This window comes from Bos indicus x Bos taurus, chromosome 13 (genome assembly GCF_003369695.1).
Source record: "Bos indicus x Bos taurus breed Angus x Brahman F1 hybrid chromosome 13, Bos_hybrid_MaternalHap_v2.0, whole genome shotgun sequence".
NCBI lineage: Eukaryota > Metazoa > Chordata > Mammalia > Artiodactyla > Bovidae > Bos > Bos indicus x Bos taurus.
Window position 1 is genome coordinate 28,963,930 of NC_040088.1, and position 17,858 is coordinate 28,981,787.

The 17,858-nt window shown below is 60.2% G+C and overlaps 1 protein-coding gene across 2 annotated transcripts; it reads left to right on the top strand.

Annotated features, from left to right (window-relative positions):
• Nucleotides 1–1,441: 1,441 nt before the first annotated feature.
• On the top strand, nt 1,442–15,881 carry SLC17A9 (solute carrier family 17 member 9). 2 transcript variants are annotated; one of them, XM_027559110.1, is made up of 13 exons: nt 1,442–1,610; nt 7,162–7,359; nt 7,590–7,729; nt 9,511–9,610; nt 10,925–11,055; nt 11,504–11,651; nt 11,821–11,917; nt 12,504–12,591; nt 13,244–13,278; nt 13,620–13,735; nt 14,325–14,380; nt 14,526–14,555; nt 14,924–15,881. In XM_027559110.1, the coding sequence occupies exons 1-13, from the start codon at nt 1,552–1,554 to the stop codon at nt 15,085–15,087; spliced, it is 1,362 nt and encodes a 453-aa protein (XP_027414911.1). In that variant the 5' UTR covers nt 1,442–1,551; the 3' UTR covers nt 15,088–15,881. The 2 variants fall into 2 exon arrangements, with proteins under 2 accessions (XP_027414911.1, XP_027414912.1); XM_027559111.1 differs by having other exon boundaries at nt 1,444–1,610; nt 11,555–11,651.
• The last annotated feature ends 1,977 nt before the right edge of the window (nt 15,882–17,858 follow it).

Consider the following 17,858-nt stretch of genomic DNA (forward strand, 5'->3'; position numbering starts at 1 on the left):
GTGAGAAATCCTGCGTGCCACAGCTAAGACTCAACGCAGGGCTTCCCTGGTGACTCATTGATTCAAAATCCACCCGCCTATGCAGGAGACACAGGTTGAATCCCTGATCCAGGAAGATCCTACATACCATAGAGCAACTAAGTGAGTGCACCACAGCTATTGAGCCTGTGCTCCAGAGCCTGGGAACCATGACTACTGAGCCCAAGCACCACAACTACTGAAGCCTGCATGCTCTAGAGCCTGTGCTTCACAAGAGATGCCACCGCGATGAGAAGCCCACGCACCACAATGACGAGTAACCCCCACTCATCACAACTAGAGAAAAGCCTGTGTAGCAACAAAGACCCAGCACAGCCTAAAGTAAATAGACTTTTTTTTAAAAAAAAGACCCGATGCAGCCAAAAATAAATTTTTAAAATCATCATCAAAGCTCCTGGGGCAGTGGGTGGCAGTGAGCTGCCAGGTAGAATTTAGCAAGGATTATCACACTTTCCTCAGTCCTGGGTTATTTGGGGGAGCACTGCTCTCTCCACACCGTCTTTCTGTCCCATTGAGCATCGTATGGGTGGAAGAAGTGCCGTCTGCTGCTAGCATGTGTGGAGCAGGGCAAGCCAGGCCTGCGGTGAGCACCACTGCACAGAAGGAGCTGGGGGAGGGGTAAGGCCAAGGCCAAGGGGTAGGGCGTTTTAGGTTTTGTTCAGAGGGCCTCCTCCTTGTGTGACCTGGCCAGGTTCACCAGGCTGCCATGTGGAGGATGGATCCGGGGGGGTGGGGTGGAGGTGGGGTTGTGGGTGTGTGAAGAGGCAGCAAGTACCTGGGAGAGGCAGAATTGCCCAGAATTCCACTTGCTGCCTCTCTGTGGCTGTGCCCACCACCCCTGGGCGTCAAGGCTTCTGAAGTCATGAGAATCCCCCCAAGAGCGAGGATCCGGGGATCCGAGGGCGGGGCCTGGCACCTGACAGGAGTCAGAACACGGTCTCCTCCGTGGGCTCTGGATCGCCAGGCTTCCTTCCCCCTGCTGCTCCAGGGTCCCGGGGCCAGAGCCCACCTTCAAAGACCCATTTTGAAACTGGTTCCCTTCCAGTCTTATTCCCTTTGCAGTGGGTGAGACCAACCCCAACTCTCACCCGAGGTGTGCACAGCCCTGCGAGGTGAGAAGGCCCCGGCATGCAGGCTGCCCGCCAGGATCACCGCCGGCTCAGCCCCTCCAGAGCCCCATCCTTCCGGCTGGCTGCAGGGGAAGCGCCCTCGCCGTCTGTCCCGGACGTCCGCGGCAGCCGCGAGGAGGCCCCGGGGCGCGCAGGGGTCTACCCCGCCCGCGGGAGCGCCAGGCCCGGCCTCCCCGACGGATGTGAGTGGGGCGGGTACCGAGTTGCGGGCCCCGCCCTGCCCGCCCGCCCCCCGCGGTGGCCGTCCGGGGGCGACACGTCCTGGGAGCGCGCCGGACGGAAGCGCCGCTGGGACTGACACGTGGACTTGGGCGGCGCTGCCCGGTGGCTGGGCCGGGCGGGAGCGGCCCCGGACACGCTGCGCCCGCGCCGTCCACGCCCGATGCAGCCGCCCCCAGACGAGACCCGCAGGGACGCGGCGGAGGACACCCAGTGGTCCAGGTGAGGCCGAGCGCTTCGGGGGATGGTCAGGGGAGGGTGCGGGCGTCCTGGGTGGAGACAGCTCCCGCCGGCGGCACCTTTGCTCCGCCTAGGGGCCACGTACCTCCCTGCTGCCTCCCTTCCATCCAGGGCCCGGTTCCCCAGTGCCCTGTCTGCTCTCTGCAGTCCAGGTCGGGTCTTGGTGGGATGGGAGGGCTGGGGGCAGGGCCTCCCAGCTCACGACCACACACGTTGACAGGCCCCAGCCCCGACCTGTGCCCACCCACCTGAGGGTCGCCTGTAGGTGCGCAGTCAGTGGGCTGGGGGCAGGGGGCTACGCTGGAACCTGCAGCAGACACTGACCCCTGCCTTCTGTGCCAGCTGTGTGATGCACACAAGGTCCCCCGGGGGTGGGGGTTTACCGCACAGGGAGACCTTGGGCAGGTCATGGCCCTGGGCTGGGGGCTCCGCCCCGCAGCGTGACTCACACAGTGACCAGGAGCGAGCAAGAGGATCCCCTCCGGTTCTGGGGGGCTGAGGTCCCCAAGTCATGAACGTCAGGCCCTGCCTCCCCTGACATCCCCCTGCCTCCCCTGAACTGGCCCTGCTTCCAGGGCCGGTTCACCTCCACTTCTGCATCCTGTGGGCCTGCCTTGTGCCTTCCCCTTCCCCAGCCTCCCAGAGCCAGTCACAGGAAGACCTGGGGAGCCAAGGGCTCCCTGGGGACAGGGCCCAGGGACGGGGAAGCTCAAGAGCCCAAATCACTCACCAGGTGCCAGGTGCCCAGGAGGGCTGCCCACTGGGTGTACCTGCCTCCCACTCACCTGCTCCCTCCCCACCCTGCTGGTTGTCTAGGCGAGGCCTCCTCCCTCAAGCTGACCCAGGAGCCCTGACCCAGAAGCCAACCCAAGTGACAGGAGCTTTGCAGGCGGCTGGGCAGAGGGCTGGAGCTTCTAGAGAGTCCTGTTGCTTTCTAACAGTCTGCCTTTGCCTTCACCACCTCCTTCCCTCCCTGCCTAGTTTAGAAAGGAGCGCCTCCAGGCAGGCAGCAGGGTCCTGGGTGGAGTGGTGCATACCCTGTGTGGATAAAGGTGATGAGAACTGTGACAAAGGGTTGTGGCGACTGTGCGGCTGCTGACTGCCGTGTGGACCACCCAGAGGCAGGGCCGTTCCTGGGACACACCTGACAGGGCAGCCGGCAGCCTCAGCCCCGCTTCTCTCTGGCCCTTGCCCTCTGTCCCCAGCAGCAGGCACAGTTCCCTTTTCTGAATCAAGGGTCCACGTGACCTTGTGTTTGCTCAACCATGGGTGCTTCTCAGGCATGGGGGCCTTTGGCAGGAAGCAGAAGTTTCTAGAAAAGTTGAGGGCATGGACGAGACTCTGGACTGGGCAGAGTGAAGGGATGAAGGTCTTCAGACTTTTTATGGCTGATCCTGTCATGACCTTACGTGTTCCCAGCAAGCCCTGCCGGAGACCAGGATTCTGGGTCTGGCGTTCTGATCAGTCGCCACATCTGGGTCACCTGCACCAGCAGACTTGCTGGTTCTGTGTCCCCAGCACCTGTGGAGGATGTCCCTTTGCCCGGCCAGCAGCACTGCCTGCCAGCTCAGGGACAAGGCTGCGGGTCCTCCAGGGCCCTAGGAGGAAGCCCATAGCACCCGGCCTCCCAGCTTCTGTGGGGGGTCCCCATTCTGGCACCTTAAGCTCAGGGCCAACCAGTGATCTGGAAGCTGATGCCTTTCCTGACCTCTCGGTGCCTTGTCAGCCTTCCAGAGTAGGCTAGTCTCAGCCGGCTTTCCCCAGTTTCCAGCTGGACTTCCCACCCAGAGAGCAAACAGAACCAGGCTCCTGGAGCGCTGGCAAATTGCATCCAAAGGAGGGGCAGGTGTGCTGGGGGGCGCGGTCCCATCTATGCAGGTGACCCTTCGTAGCTTTGGCCACAGAAAGGAACAAAGCTTCCTTTTTAAAGGCACCTTCCGGCTATGGCTGTTCGGGGAAGTTAGAAGCCCTGCTCCCCTGCGCCTGGGTTTGCAGGGCTCACCTGTAGGCTGTGGAGGTCACCCTGCGCCAACCTCTGAGGCTCATGCACCTGTACTCAGCAGTCCTCTGCCCGCTCCTGCCGGCTGGCCTGCCATGCCGGGCTAGGAAAGCAGGGGCAAGAGGGGGGACTGGAGGTATCATTTCCATGGTTGGAGCCGCAGAGGAGACAGTCCCTGAGCTCCTCTGGGGGTCACTGAGCCAGTGCCTCCTGTGGCCTCCTTGGCCTTCCTGATGCCCCTCCCCTGTCCTACCCTGACATCCCACTCACAGTCTGGTTCTGTAAAGAAAATTAGCATTTGGGGCCACTAGGCCCCAGGAGAGTCCTCAACCTGCCCTGTGGGGTTCTGCCCCTGCTTTGCCTCTTGAGAGGGGCACGCCCCATCAGCCACTGTGCTGCTATCCCCACTTCTGAGTCACTCCAGTCACACTTTGCCAACCAGGAAGGAAGGTGGGGGCACTATGGCCTCTCCCTGATCACTAGGCAGTTTCCAAGGGGGCACCTGCCCCCAACCAGTCGAGTGGATGGCTCCTGGGAGTGTAGAACGGCGGGCCTTCCAGCACAGAACACTTTCCCACTGGACTCATAGGAAGCTCTAATATAAAATGCAAATTGCCACAGAGTACTGCCCAGGAGCCCCATCCTTGCCCCTCCTCAGGGCACCCAGAGACGCAGCGTGAAATCTGTGGTCCAGTGCACCCAGGGAAACTGAGGCCCAGGGAAAGGGGGTCTCCCCTAGTCAGGCTGGGGCCCAGAGTGCACCCAAGTGTCTCCTTGGGAGAGTTGCTCATCACATCAGACCATTCCCTTCGTCCAGAGCTAACAGCACTTTGGATGGTAATTCCCAGACTCCTAACTGGCAAACACAACCCTCTGGGGAAACAGGCTGGGCTTATGCCCCTCAAGTCCCCTCGAGCGGAGGTCTGTCTCCACTGGTGGGATTGCAGGACCCCACAGCCTCCAGCTGTGGGGGCAGCAGCTGGATGATGTGGCCCTGAGCCTCCCCCCACCCAGGGCCTCTGCAAGCCTGAGACACAGAAAGGCTCCCCATCTCGTTTCCCGGCCTGTGGGAAAGTGCACCAAGTTGCCAGGGTGAGCGGAATGGGGTTGGGGGAGAAATGCTGGGAGGAGGTGGATGCTGTTTCCAAGGCTCCCCCGGCCCCACCCCCCCAGTCAATGGCTCCTTGTTGAGGCTTCGGGTGCTGGCAGTCACCTTGCTAGTCACTGACCTGTGAAGGAAACAGGCGTCAGGGGAACAAGCCCATTTTCACCGAGGAAACTGAAGCTCAGGAGGCCCGGTGGCTGGGCCTGTGTTCCCCCCGCAACGTGGCTGCATTTTCCCCAGGTGGCAGTGGCCCTGACCTGGAGATAATGGACATGGCCCATAGTGCCCATTTACCAGGCTCCTGGTGCGCGTGACGCCCACTGGTTCAGGGCACAAAGTTGCACTCAGGGCCTCTGAGGTCTCTTACTCCTGGGAGGCGTCCAGGAAAGTGCTCTGGCCCTCCCAGGGCCGGTCCTGTCCTTACCCTGGACTGTCCTCCAAGGCGGCCTCAGCCTGGGGGGATGCCACAGGGAGGGGGTCTGCCCCCGTGTCCATAGATGGAGCCCAAGCTTCTGCTGCCCTTGGCCCCTCTTGCTGTTTTCAGGTCAATGCCCAGCGAGGCAGCCGAGGGAGCCCCTGCCAGGTCCAGACAGGGGTTCAAAGGTTTGAATGGGCTTGGGGCACCAGGTTGAGACTCCAGGGTCCTGGCTCATCTGCCAGGTTTGAGGTCCCTGCCGTCCTCTGTTCCTTTTTTTTTTTTGGCGATGCCACTGCATGCCTTGTGGGATCTCAGTTTCCCGACCAGGGATTGAAACCCACCTCCCACCCCCCCACCCACCACTCCAGAGTCCTGATCACTGGACCACAGGGGAATTCCCTCTCTTGGACATGGGTTTGGGTAGACTCCAGCAGTTGGTGATGGACAGGGAGGCCTGGCATGCTGCAGTTCATGGGGTTGCAAAGAGTCAGACATGACTGAGCGACTGAACTGAACTAAACTGTTCTGAGAACTGCCCATGCACTCCTGCTGACCTTGCCTGCCCAGTGGCCTGCCCAAGGCCCTACAGCACTGATGCCTTGGCCCCTTTCCGCCAGGCCTGGGGGTGCGGGGGGGCAGACTTGAAGCCTCTGCCCTGTCTCCTCCCCACAACCTGAGCAGCATCTCACTCCCCCGCCCCCCGACCTCACCCCTGCTCTAGGAGAACCCTTACCCCAGTTAGGCAGGTGAGCCCAGGTGTAAGCAGGACACCCAAGACACCCCCTCAAGGCTGCCTCAAGGCCTCCCCACTCTCCTGACCTCCCCCCACCTCACCCCTGCCCCAGGAGAACCCTTGCCCAAGTTAGGCAGGTGAGCCCAGGTGTATGCAGTATCCCCAAGGCACCCCAAGGTTGCCTCAAGGCCTCCCCGCTCCTGAACTCCCCACTGCTGTGACCCCTGCAGGGGATGTCTCCACATTGCACAAAGACATCACAAGTCACTAGTGGTGCCCCCCCTCCCCCCACAGAAAGGGCACTGAGGCTCTTCTCTCTCTCATTTAAAAGTCCCACCACCCCTCTCTCATTTTTAAGAGCAGTTGTAGATTGGATCAGGAAGATCCTCTGGAGGAGGGCCTGGCAACCCACTCCAGTATTCTTGCCTGGAGAATCCCATGGACAGAGGAGCCTGGAGGGTTACAGTCCCAAAGTAGGGTCTCAAACAGTTGAACGTGACTAAAGTGACTTAGTATGCACGCACAGATTTACAGAGCCACCGTGAAGCCAGTAAAGACTTCCCTGTGCTCCACACCAGAGTCCCCCTTTCACATCCCAGATCAGTGTCCATTTGTCACTATCCGTGGACTGCCGTGGACAGTACTGCCACCAAGCCACACTTGCTTGGGTCCTGCACTTCCCCCTGATGTCCTGGGATGCCTCTTCCCACCCCACCTTGGACCAGGGTCCCATAGGCGCTGAGTCCCTGGGCTCCTGTCTCTGGCTTCTCCTGATTTGGTGACTGATAATTGAGGAGTTCTGGCCAGGAGTTTGGAGGACAGTCCCCATGTGGATATTGTCTGGCAACCTTCCTAGGAGGTTTGGGCTGCCTCCCTACTGCCCAGGCTCCTCCAAGGGCCCTCTGGCCTCCACGGCATGCTGGCCATCTCACACCACTTTCCCCTGTCCCCTGCTGAGCAGACCCAGCTTTCCTGGGGGCCTTGCAGGGGCACTGCTCCTACCCCCTCTCTGCCTCAACTGGGGTCCTCGTGCCAGCCCGTTGCCCCCTTGGCAGGTTACACTTGGTCCACCGAGTGCCCGTGTCCTGGAGCACTGGATCTCCCCCACCGCAGCTCACTGCCCTCACTAGCCACTGTGTGCTCCCACCTCCGCTGTTTCAGGGACCTCATGCGTCATTTCTAGCATCTGCCTGTTCCTCCCAGGAGTCACCAGACATGGATAGGTGGGTGTTCAAGAGGTGGCCGAGCTGTCCCTCACATCAGCCTCTCTCTCCCCAGGCCTGAGTGCCAGGTATGGACAGGGACACTGCTGTTGGGCACGTGCCTGCTCTACTGCGCCCGCGTCAGCATGCCTGTCTGCGCCGCCTCCATGAGCCAGGACTTCGGCTGGAACAAGAAAGAGGCCGGCGTCGTGCTCAGCAGCTTCTTCTGGGGCTACTGCCTGACTCAGGTGGTGGGCGGCCACCTGGGGGACCGGTAATCCCCGCCCCCCAGGCAAGGCTGGGAGAGGGGGCTCCTAGGGAGGGAATGTGGGGACTGGGAGACCCGAGGTCCGAGTTGGGGTGGGCTGGGCCAGCACTCAGCTGTCTCGGGGTGCTTGGCTCCTTGGGGACCCCGCCTGCTCCTCAGCAGGATCCCCTAGTCTGGCCCATCCTGGCAACCTGGCTGCGCGGTTCCTCATGGCCACCCTCTTGTTCCCCTTGCAGGATCGGCGGCGAGAAGGTCATCCTGCTCTCGGCTTCTGCCTGGGGCTTCATCACCGTGGCCACTCCACTGCTCGCGCACCTTGGCAGCGCCCACCTGGCCTTCATGACCTTCTCTCGCATCCTCACCGGCTTGCTCCAAGGTAGGGGGCCCAAGCGCAGCAGAGCAAGGGATTGTGTGCACATGTGAGTGTGTGCGTGTGTACCTGTATATATGGGCGGGTATTCAGGCAGGTGCTCCTGAGCAAGCATACGTGTCCTCGTGTGGGGCCCTGTGTATGGTATGCCTCAAACTCTGCCCCAGATCACAGAGGGTGCATTAACACCGAAGGCTGTTGCTGGTGAGGCTGCTCCTGGTGGGGCAGGTGGTCAGCGGAGGACCATTCCCACTGGCGCGCAGCCAGCTCTGTCTCACATCCCTGCCCCTGTGTTTGTGCTCTGATGCCGTAGCACCCAAGCACTTTCTGTTTTCTAGAGTCACTTCACAGGCTGGCTGGCACGTTCTAATGTCACATGTCCTCCTGCCACAAAGTCTGCTCCAGGAATCTGGTGGCCACCAGGCCGCCTCGTGGTGCTGTCAACTCCACCACAGGGGTGTGCCCAGTTGGAGGCCACACCCATGCTGGCTGGGCCAGCGGGCAGAGGGATGCCAGCATTCCCAAGACCTCTGGGTCTCATGCTTTGGGGACATTACGCTTCTGGAGAGAGGCCTCCTCAAAGACCTCCGGGGGGCAGGGGGAGTTGGTGGCAGGGTCTCACGCCCTCCCTCCGGGGGTGGGATGACCTTCCGAGCTCCTGCCCTACCCCAGCCTGGCATCTGACAGGATACACCCCCTTCCTTACCATATCTCCCGCTTCCCAGAGCCCAGGCCGGGGGTGGGCTTGCTTCCAGCCCACACCCCCAGGATCCCAGACATCCTGGACTGGGCCTCTACCTGCTTCCTGATCAGCCCCATCAGCCCAGCCTGCAGGTGGTCCTCGTGCTCCAGGCAGTCCAGCACCTGCGCTCCTTCCAACTCACCCCAGTGACCATGGCTAGTACTGTCTGTCCTGCAGCTGAGGCAGGACTGAGCTGTGTGACACCTGGCTGGGAACTGCCCACTGGGCACCCGGCTGGACGGCCGTCAGCTCAGCTGTTTCTCCCCATCCTCCTCGGAGATGGAAGGACTTCTCTGTGTGGCCTGTTACAGTGAAAAGACCAGGGGTCCAGGGGCAGTTCTCACCCTGAGTGACCAGCACTTGGTGGGGGCAGTGCTGGGTCCCAAAGGGAAGGTGGGGACCATGTCCTGTACCAGTGCCCAGCCTCTGAGCTTCTCCTGGGTGCTTTTGCAGAAAAACCCAGTGTAACAGGCAAGAGTTGCAGGCCCCCAGTACAGTTTTTTTTTTTTTCCCAAAACTAAAGTTTGAAATAATTATGGCTTCACAGGAAGTTGCAGTGCAAGGTGCAGTGAGGCCCCGAGCTGCCCCCCGCACCCCCCACCTCCCTGCAGTGACGTATCCCATAGCTACAGGGCAGTGTCGCAGCCAGGACCCGGCGCTGTGGTCCCTCAAGGCCGTTCAGGTCCCACCTGACATTTGTGCACCATGTGTGTTAGTGTGTGCACTTGTCACGTGTGTGCATGATCACCCGTGTCGGTGCCAGGACTCTGAAGCCCTGTGGCCTTGAGAGCTGGCGTAGGCCCCCTCCGCACCCCGCCAACCGCCCCAGCTGAGTGTCTCCTTAGCCAAGTGTCAGGAAAAGCCCACATCCACTGTCCCGGGGGTGATGCAAGGAAGAAGGAGACCTGGGCTTGGATAATCACCCAGAGCCCCTGGTGCTTCCAGCCCATCTCTCATGCCTCGACCTGCTGCCCTGGTGGGCCTCGTGGGCCAGCTGGCTTGGGACACAGCTCCACATGGCCCCTTCCTTTTCCACCTGCCCCAGGGGTTTACTTCCCTGCACTGACCAGCCTGCTGTCCCAGAAGGTGCGGGAGAGTGAACGAGCCTTCACCTACAGCACTGTGGGGGCCGGCTCCCAGTTCGGGTAAGTCCCAGCCTGGGGCTTGTGGGGACAGGCCACTCGTGTGAATGCCACAGGGCGATTCAGGTTCAGTGATGGTGACACATGGAGGGTCTGCTCCTGGAGGCACTTGCTGCCCAGCCACCCCGCCGCCACCACTGTGTTTGCTCTGTCCCCCTGGGGCCAGTGGCAGATGAAGTGGGCTTTGGGGCTCTTGCCCACTTATATTCCCTTCCTTCTGCACTGACAGAACTGGATGGGGGCCGTCCCCATGGGGGAGGTGGCCTGCATTTGCTTTAGAGGGCACCCATCGTGGTCCAGTCATGACAGATCTGATCCTGTGTCCCTCCCCACTGCATGTCCCCCAGAGCACCAGACCCTCCGTGGGGTGTCTTGCTGTCCTAATGGGGCTTCACAACCCCTGGGTTCAGGGCTTCACTTCACTGCTGCCGAGTTCCAGGCAAGATTGCAAAGGGGCCAGGGGTGCCTGTGGGGGTGCTGGGAGCTGCCCAGATGGAAACCCTGGGTGCCCAGTGAAACGTGAATTTCAGAGAAGCAGTATGAAACAAGTCACACCAAGAAAGGTTCATAGTGCATCTGAAATCCCATCTCACTGGGTGACCTGGACCTGTTGGGTGGGAGCAGGTAGAAGGGAGACACAGGGAGAGACCATGCCCAGCCCCCTCCCCTCAGATGGGGAAATGGAGGCTCAAAGCAGAAGACAGCCTCCACGGGCCTTGGTGGGAAGCTTTTTCCTTCTTTTTTCTTCTTTAACCATCTCCTGGTCGAGCCTTGGCAGACGAGGGGCAGTGGGGAGAAGCTCCTGGACAGACAGGCCAGCCTGTGGCAGGGAGGCCCCCAGGACACAGGATCAGCAGGACACAGGGAGGCAGTTGGGTTTGGAGGTTGTTTCTGCGTTTAGAAGTCTTTTTGAAATTTCATTCTCTCTGATAACAAGGAGCTGAAAACAGTGTGGAGGTTTTATATCAGCGAATTCTTGTCACCACTGTCTTCTCATTGCCTTTTTTATTTTAAAAAGATTCACATGCAAATGTGGGCCAACTGAAGGCCTAGTAGGGAGATCCTAGAACAAAGCAGGGCCCCTGTGCCATGTCATGGCTGCGTGGCTGTGCCTGAGTCCACCCTGGCCCATGGCATCAGAATGCCCTGCCAGCTCGCACCCCTAGCATCCCGCACAGACCCTGCCTTCTTGGGCAGCTGCTCACAGATGACAGGGTGCCCTGTTTTCCAGGGACTCAGCTTACACAGGGTGGGGTCCAAGAGGCAGCTTTGGCCCCAGTGAAGCGAGGGTTCTGGCCACGCCCACTGTCTTTGCAGGACACTGGTGACCGGGGCTGTGGGCTCCCTGCTCCTGGACTGGTACGGCTGGCCGAGTGTCTTCTACTTTTCGGGTGGACTCACCCTGCTGTGGGTGGGTTACGTGTACAGGTGTCTCCTGAGTGAGAGAGGTACGTGCCACTCCCTGGGGAGCTTGGGAGGCCTGGTGCACTCCTGGTGCCTCGTCCCCTCCAGGGAGGGGCCACTGAACCCCGAGAGCAGGTGGGCCCAGTGACCCGGGGCTGTGGCTCTGCCCTCCAGAGAAGGATGCTCCAGGTAGAGAGGACGCCTACTCCCTGAGTCTCATCTGGGCTATGGTCAAGTCTGGGGACTCTTGGATGAATGCAGACGTGCAGGGGCCACTCAGCCGGCACAGGCAGTCTGCAGGGGAAGTGGCGGCCTCCGGTGACAGGAGTGGGGCCTGGGAGGTTTGAGGGCTCGGGGGACAGATGGTCAGCACTAATGTCTACCCCCGAAGGCAAGTGCTGCTGAGCCCAGGCACTGGCAGAGAGGGTATACAGCCCCCACACACAGCCAGGGGCCCACAGGCTGCCCCCAGCATCTGGTCTCTGGGAACAGGTCCATCCTCCCACCTGGATGGCTTTCACGTGGACCTGCCTCCCCCTTCAGATCTCATCCTGGCCCTGGGCATCCTGGCGCAAGGCCTGCCCGTGTCTAGACACACCAAGGTGCCCTGGAGACAGCTCTTCCGAAAGCCTTCTGTCTGGTGAGCGGGCTGTTGGGGGGACAGGGTTTGGGGACCTGGATCCACCACCGCAGGGGAGCAGCCGGCATGGAGGCAGCTCCACTCTGGGCTCCCCACTCTCAGCCCCTGGCCACCCTGGTGTGGGGACGGGCTCCAAGTGTGGATGCTGAGCCTGGCGCCCACCTCCCAGGGCAGCCATCATCTCCCAGCTATCTGCGGCCTGCTCGTTCTTCATCCTCCTCTCCTGGCTGCCGACCTTCTTTAAGGAGACCTTCCCCAGCTCCAAGGTGGGTTGGCCACCAGGCAGCTCGTAGGGTGGGGGGCACCACAAGGCATGTGCAGAGAGCTGGGTTCCTTCCACCCAGGCTCTGGCAGTTCTGACACCGTGTGGCTCAGTGCCAGAGCCTGGGTGCACACAGGAGAGGCCCAGCTGCTGCCCTGTCTGCCCACCCCACTGTGGACAGTCCTTCCTGGGGTTGGGGGGTATGCAGGGTTCCTGATGTGGGCACAGATGTCCTGCAGTCAGCCTGGCTGGCTTCACCCCAGTTGCTCAACCACCAGACCTCCCGGTCTGGTGACCAGGAACTTCGGGTCACACACTCTGGGCAGGACGCAATCCCCAGCTCTGCCCCCACCCTGTGGGGAGGCACGAGGGAGGTCCTTCTCACAGGGGAGACAGCACCAGTAGTGCTCGGTCCGTGTCAGGGATGGACTAGGGTCTGGGAGGCCGGGCTGGGAGGCCTAGCCTGTGGGCAGAAGAGAGACTTACTGCGCAGTGGTCATGGGCAGCGGCCACCCCACCCCTTTGTCCTCTCCAGATGGCCAGGTGCCCATTCTGGACACCTCTTAGGTCCCTCCACTCCCTCCCTCCAGGGCTGGGTCTTCAACGTGGTGCCCTGGCTGGTGGCCATTCCCGCCAGTCTGCTCAGCGGGCTTCTCTCTGATCATCTCATCAATCAGGGTGAGCCCTGGGGGAGGGGAGGGGGGCATCCCTCCTGGGTGCCGCTGTAGCAAGGAGGAGGCCATACCCCTGAGGACTGGCCATGATGTGGGTCCCCGGTCCAGAGAGCCAGCCCCGGGGGCCCTGGTGCCCGGCTTCTGGCCTGACAGCCAATGCCTGCCTCCAGCCTGCCACCTCCCTAGCCTGTTCCCCATGAAGGGGACATAGTCACCGTGGAGCAGTCGATTCTCCCACCTGGGTGCTAGACGCAGTCCCCCTGGTGGGATCAGACCACAGACCTGCACACCCATGCCCTGAGGATGACCGCTCGCAGGCAGGCTCCCCACGACCCTGCCCTACATGGCCTTAAATGTCAGTCTTGTCCTCATTACCAAAGGAACCACCCACTCACTGAGGGAAAAGTAGAAAATTTGCAGAAACACAAAGAAAACATTTTGTAATCACTGAGGGACTTGCTTTGCCCGGCCTCTAAGTGCACACACATACACACTCATACACGTGTGCACGTGGCTCAGATAACGCAGGCTGTCCCCCGTGAGCCCAGCCCAGCCCTCCTCTCCCTGCGGCCCTGTCGGGTGGGACCCCTCTGGATACCGTCGGGGGTGGGGCAGCACAGATGGCCAGTGGGACACTCTGGTCTCCCCCTGTCCAGGTTACAGGACCATCACCGTTCGGAAGTTCATGCAGGTAGGAAGGTCCTGAGACCGCTCTCTCCCGACTTTCTCCCGCTCTCACCGTTTTGCTCCTGGGGCCCCTGACCTAGAAGGTGGCCAGTGTGGTACAGCGGCTGGAGGGCTCCCTGGGTCAGCTATGGGGACTGGTCTGGCCGACTGAGGCCCTTCCCTGAACCCCAGTGCTCATCGACTGGGGCTTCTCTGGCTGCAACTAGCATGGCCAGCTGGTTAGTGTAGCCTTGTTCCGTGTCCTCCGGGCAGGCCCAACCTGAGAGGGAGCCCCACCCACTCTCATTCAGGGCAGCCCAGGAAGGCCCAAGGCTCCCGCCGCGTCCCCGCTTGTCTCTCCTGCAGGTGATGGGCCTCGGCCTGTCCAGTGTTTTTGCCCTGTGTCTGGGCCACACGTCGAGCTTTTGTAACTCCGTGGTCTTCGCGTCAGCCTCCATTGGCCTCCAGACCTTCAACCACAGGTGAGGGCCGGGCGCCTCATCCTCCAGAGCCCCCCATGCCGCCTCTGGGCTCCCGGGTCCTGGGTGCAGGGGAGGAGCCCTGTGATCTGTGGTGCACGTGGAGGGTGGGCAGTGACAGGCCCCCACGAGTGAACCACAAAGTGAAGAGGAATGGAGCCGGTGAGGACCCAGGCTTTTTGGGAAAACGAAGCGGTGTTTGGGGAGGGGCCAGCAGAAGAGATGCTGATCTCTGAGAAGCATCCTCTGAGCCAAAGGTGGGGATCCAGCCTCATGTCCCCCAACCTGCACTGCAGCTCAGGGTTTAATCAGGAAAACAGCTCTGAATTGTTCTGAGTTGGAACTTGATGTTGTTTTCCAAATTATTGGGCAGCAAAGCGTGTGTGCGCTCAAGCAAGCTTGCCTCCCGTCTTATTTCATCCTGGGAGTGGGTCCCGTGCCATCACCACTGCTGAGCTGGGGCTGACCTCCTGGTGTGGTGGGCAGGCCTGGCTGGCCTCTGGGATCCAGGTGATCAGAAGAGCTACGGCTGACGTGGTGGCTGGCAGCCATCCTGTGGTCACTTGCCCTCATTCTCTCCTCTTTCCCGCAGTGGCATTTCCGTTAATATCCAGGATCTGGCCCCTTCCTGTGCCGGCTTTCTGTTTGGTAAGGACCACAGGCCTTCCTTGAATAGGGAGTAGCTGCCGCTTCCTGCTCAGGGCCTCTAGGGCCTATCCTCGGGCAGGTGGGCTGTAGGAGAGTTCCAGTGGGCTTCCACTGACCAATCCTCATTCTCCCTGTCCTATTCCAGGCGTGGCCAACACAGCTGGGGCCTTGGCAGGTGAGAGGTGGGCTGGGATCCCCTGCCTGCGGGTATCAAGCTGCCCCGCTCCGTGTCCTCTCACCCTCTGCCTTAACCCATCAGGATGGGGCGTGGTACCCCTCAGAGGGTCCCATAGTGTTAGAGCAGTTGCGGGGAGCTCAGACCCTGGAGCTAGCCACGGGGCGAGAATAGACCTGCCTTCCATGGTGACATGGAGCCCCTGCACATGTGCGGGTCCTCAGAGGCTGAGGACTGGATTGCAATGACAGGGCTGGTGCCCTCAGGGCCCCTAGCTTCTCTCCACAATGTCCTCGCAGGGGCTGGACAGCCTGTCCTCAGGCCGGCCTGTCTGTCCCCCAACCGGCCTGTCCCCTCTTGCGGTACAGGTGTAGTGGGCGTGTGCCTGGGCGGCTACCTCATTGAGACCACGGGCTCCTGGACGTCTGTGTTCAACCTAGTGGCCGCCATCAGCAGCCTGGGGCTGTGCACCTTCCTTGTGTTTGGGAAGGCCCAGCGGGTCGACCTGAGCCCCGCCCATGAGGACCTCTAGCCTCCCTGACCTACATCCCTGAGGACCTTGGGCCATCAGCAGGGAACCTGGCCCTGCTTATGGGCCCCTTTGCTCCTGGCCCTAAAGGGAGGGAGCCTCAGCCCAGGGGGGTGTGGCCTGCTTCCCCTGCCCATGGGGGTCGCACCCTTCTTCCAGTTAGTGAAACTTCAGTGTGGGTGGATTAGTATCTTTAGTAGCAGTAGCTTCATGACAGACACAGTCTATTCTGTGTAGACTCATATGTGCCCCATGCGGGCATCCCTCCCTGGGGTCATGTTGGTGCAGGGTGGGCGGTCAACTGGAGTCTCCCCCCAGAACCCCCTTGGCTTTGTGTTTCGGCACTGGGGGCCAGATCATGCTCTGGAGGGGGCCGTCCTGTGCACTCTAGGGTCTTTAGCAGTATCCCTGGCCCCCACCCACCAGACAGGCCCCTAGTCCCAACAGCCAGCCCTGCCTCCTGACATAACCAAGTGTCCCCAGAGGACCTGTCCCTGGTGCCCCTCCTGTGAATCCCTGGGCACTGCTGATGGACCTGCTCCCCTAGTGCCTCGTGCGGGTGTGCGGGCCCCCCTCCTGGGCAGGACACACCCTGAACCAGTGAAACCCCCTGTCCTCCTTGTCTTTCTCCCTCCCTGTTTACAGTAGAGGGACCAGTTGTCTTACAGATTAATAATAGACTCTGCAAGATGTATCTGTAGAAAAAAGAAACTGTGAGAATATGGAAAATCACACCAAAGCCTTATTTAAATTATGACTATTAAAAAAATTATGACTATTAAACTATTTAAAAAGAAGACCATTATGTCATTTAACTCTCTATTTATAAAAAGAATAAACACATGTTAAAGATTTATTTCATTCATTTGAGGAAACCAGCAAAGTGTTACAAACTGTTCAAGGAAAACATCACGAACAGACAGACACACTGACCCATGTGGGTGCTGACACGAATGCGCAAACACCTCTGAGGTGGGCCTTCCTTGCTCCGCCCCAGACAGACCCTGTCTGCGCATCTGGGTCAGAGCCTCTTGGCGGTGCTGTCCTCTGTGCGGATTCCAGAATCAGACAAATCCTAATTTTCCATGTGAGCAAAGATTTCCCCCGACAGCCTCCCCACCCCCGCTTTTGATCGGGAAGAATCAGATTCTCGATTACAAAGTGAGTCTGGCCTCTGTAGGTTTGGCCTGATTGTTTACAGAGACGCAGCAAGAATATGAATTTACCATGAAGGCCTTTCTGTTTGCTCGGCTGGGGTTTTTCACGAGAACCTTCAGGTGGAATTCCAGGCCGTGCTGTTCTGAGATGGGAGCCCAGCCCAGAAAGTTCTCCCACAGTGGGGTGCCCTCCTTAGGACCCGGGACGCAGGACAGCTATGGGCTTGTGGCTGTTTATGAGTGCCGCTGTATGTTACCTTGTTGGGCAAGCATCACCCCCATCTCCTCCATGACTTTCTCCTCCCAAATAAGAACTGTCCCCTCCTTGTCAGACCCTGGCGTCCACCATCTGTGTTCTGTCTCTATGACACTGACCCCTCGAGGCCCTCTTGGGAACCCGTCCTACAGTATTTGTCCTTTCATGACGGCTCATTTCGCGAAACATGATGTCCTCACTGTGCATCCGTGCTGGATCATGTACCAGGATTGCCTTCCTTTTTAAGTCCAAGTAATATTCCATCGTATGGATGGACCATGTCTTGTTTATGTCTTCATCCGTCAGGGGGACACGGGCTGCTTCTACCTCTTGGCACTGTGCATTCACTGCTGTAAGCCTGGGAGTAAGAATAACACCTTTGTCTTTGGTTGTTCAGTCACTCGGTCGTGTGCTACTCTTTGCAACCTCATGGGCTGCAGAAACACTGGGCTCCCCTGTCCTTCACTATCTCCCGGAGTTTGCTCAAACTCATGTCCGTTGAGTTGATGATGCCATCCAACCATCTCATCTTCTTTCACTCTCTTCTTTGCCTTTAACCCACAGCGAACTGTAAACTCTTGGAGAGACTGAGAGAGATGGCCCTGCCTGTGGGAACACAGCCATCCCATTTGGTGTCTCTGTGCTTGAGTCCTGAGGGATGGGGGCCCAGGGCACTCATGTAAACTGGGATCCCAGGCCTCCTGGATGCTGAGTCTGATTGGACTTCTGTCACGGCCTCACTGTCACCGCCTCACAGGACAGGAGAGGGAGGAGCCGGGGTGGGGGCACTGGGCCTGCTGTAAGCAGCTGGGCCTTCTCCTCCCATCACGGCTGTTCCTGGTCCTGAGTGTCCTCTGGGATCTGGGTACAGCCCCACCCCTTCCCAAGGCCAATGCTGGGCCCTGGAATGGGCTCCTTGGATTCCAGGTGAAAGCATTTGCTGGTGGGCAGGCCTGGCCCTGGCCATGTGTTATCTGGTGCAGGGAGGCCCAGACATGGCCTCACCCCTGGGTGGCCTTGGCAGGATCCCAGAGCCAACACTGACCCTGAGTGCAGTGGCGGGGAAAGGGGGGCAGGCAGGGAGCGGGCAGGCTTCTGCAGGGTCACCAGACCCTAGACACCAAACCTGCTGTACCTTCACTCCCGAGAGGAGGGGCTCTGGATGCCCAGGGCCATGAGTGTGCATTTGTGCTCGGGGTGTGTGAGGCGGGGAGTTGGGGGGAGGGGGGCGTGCGCGTTTGCCACACGTCTATGCCTGCACCACCCGCGGCCAGGAAGTGCGTTGGGAGGACCAGGCTGTTGTTGCCCCCGCAGCTGGCCGACAGAGGGCGCCGTCCGACAGGGCTTTGTCCCGGCCCCCC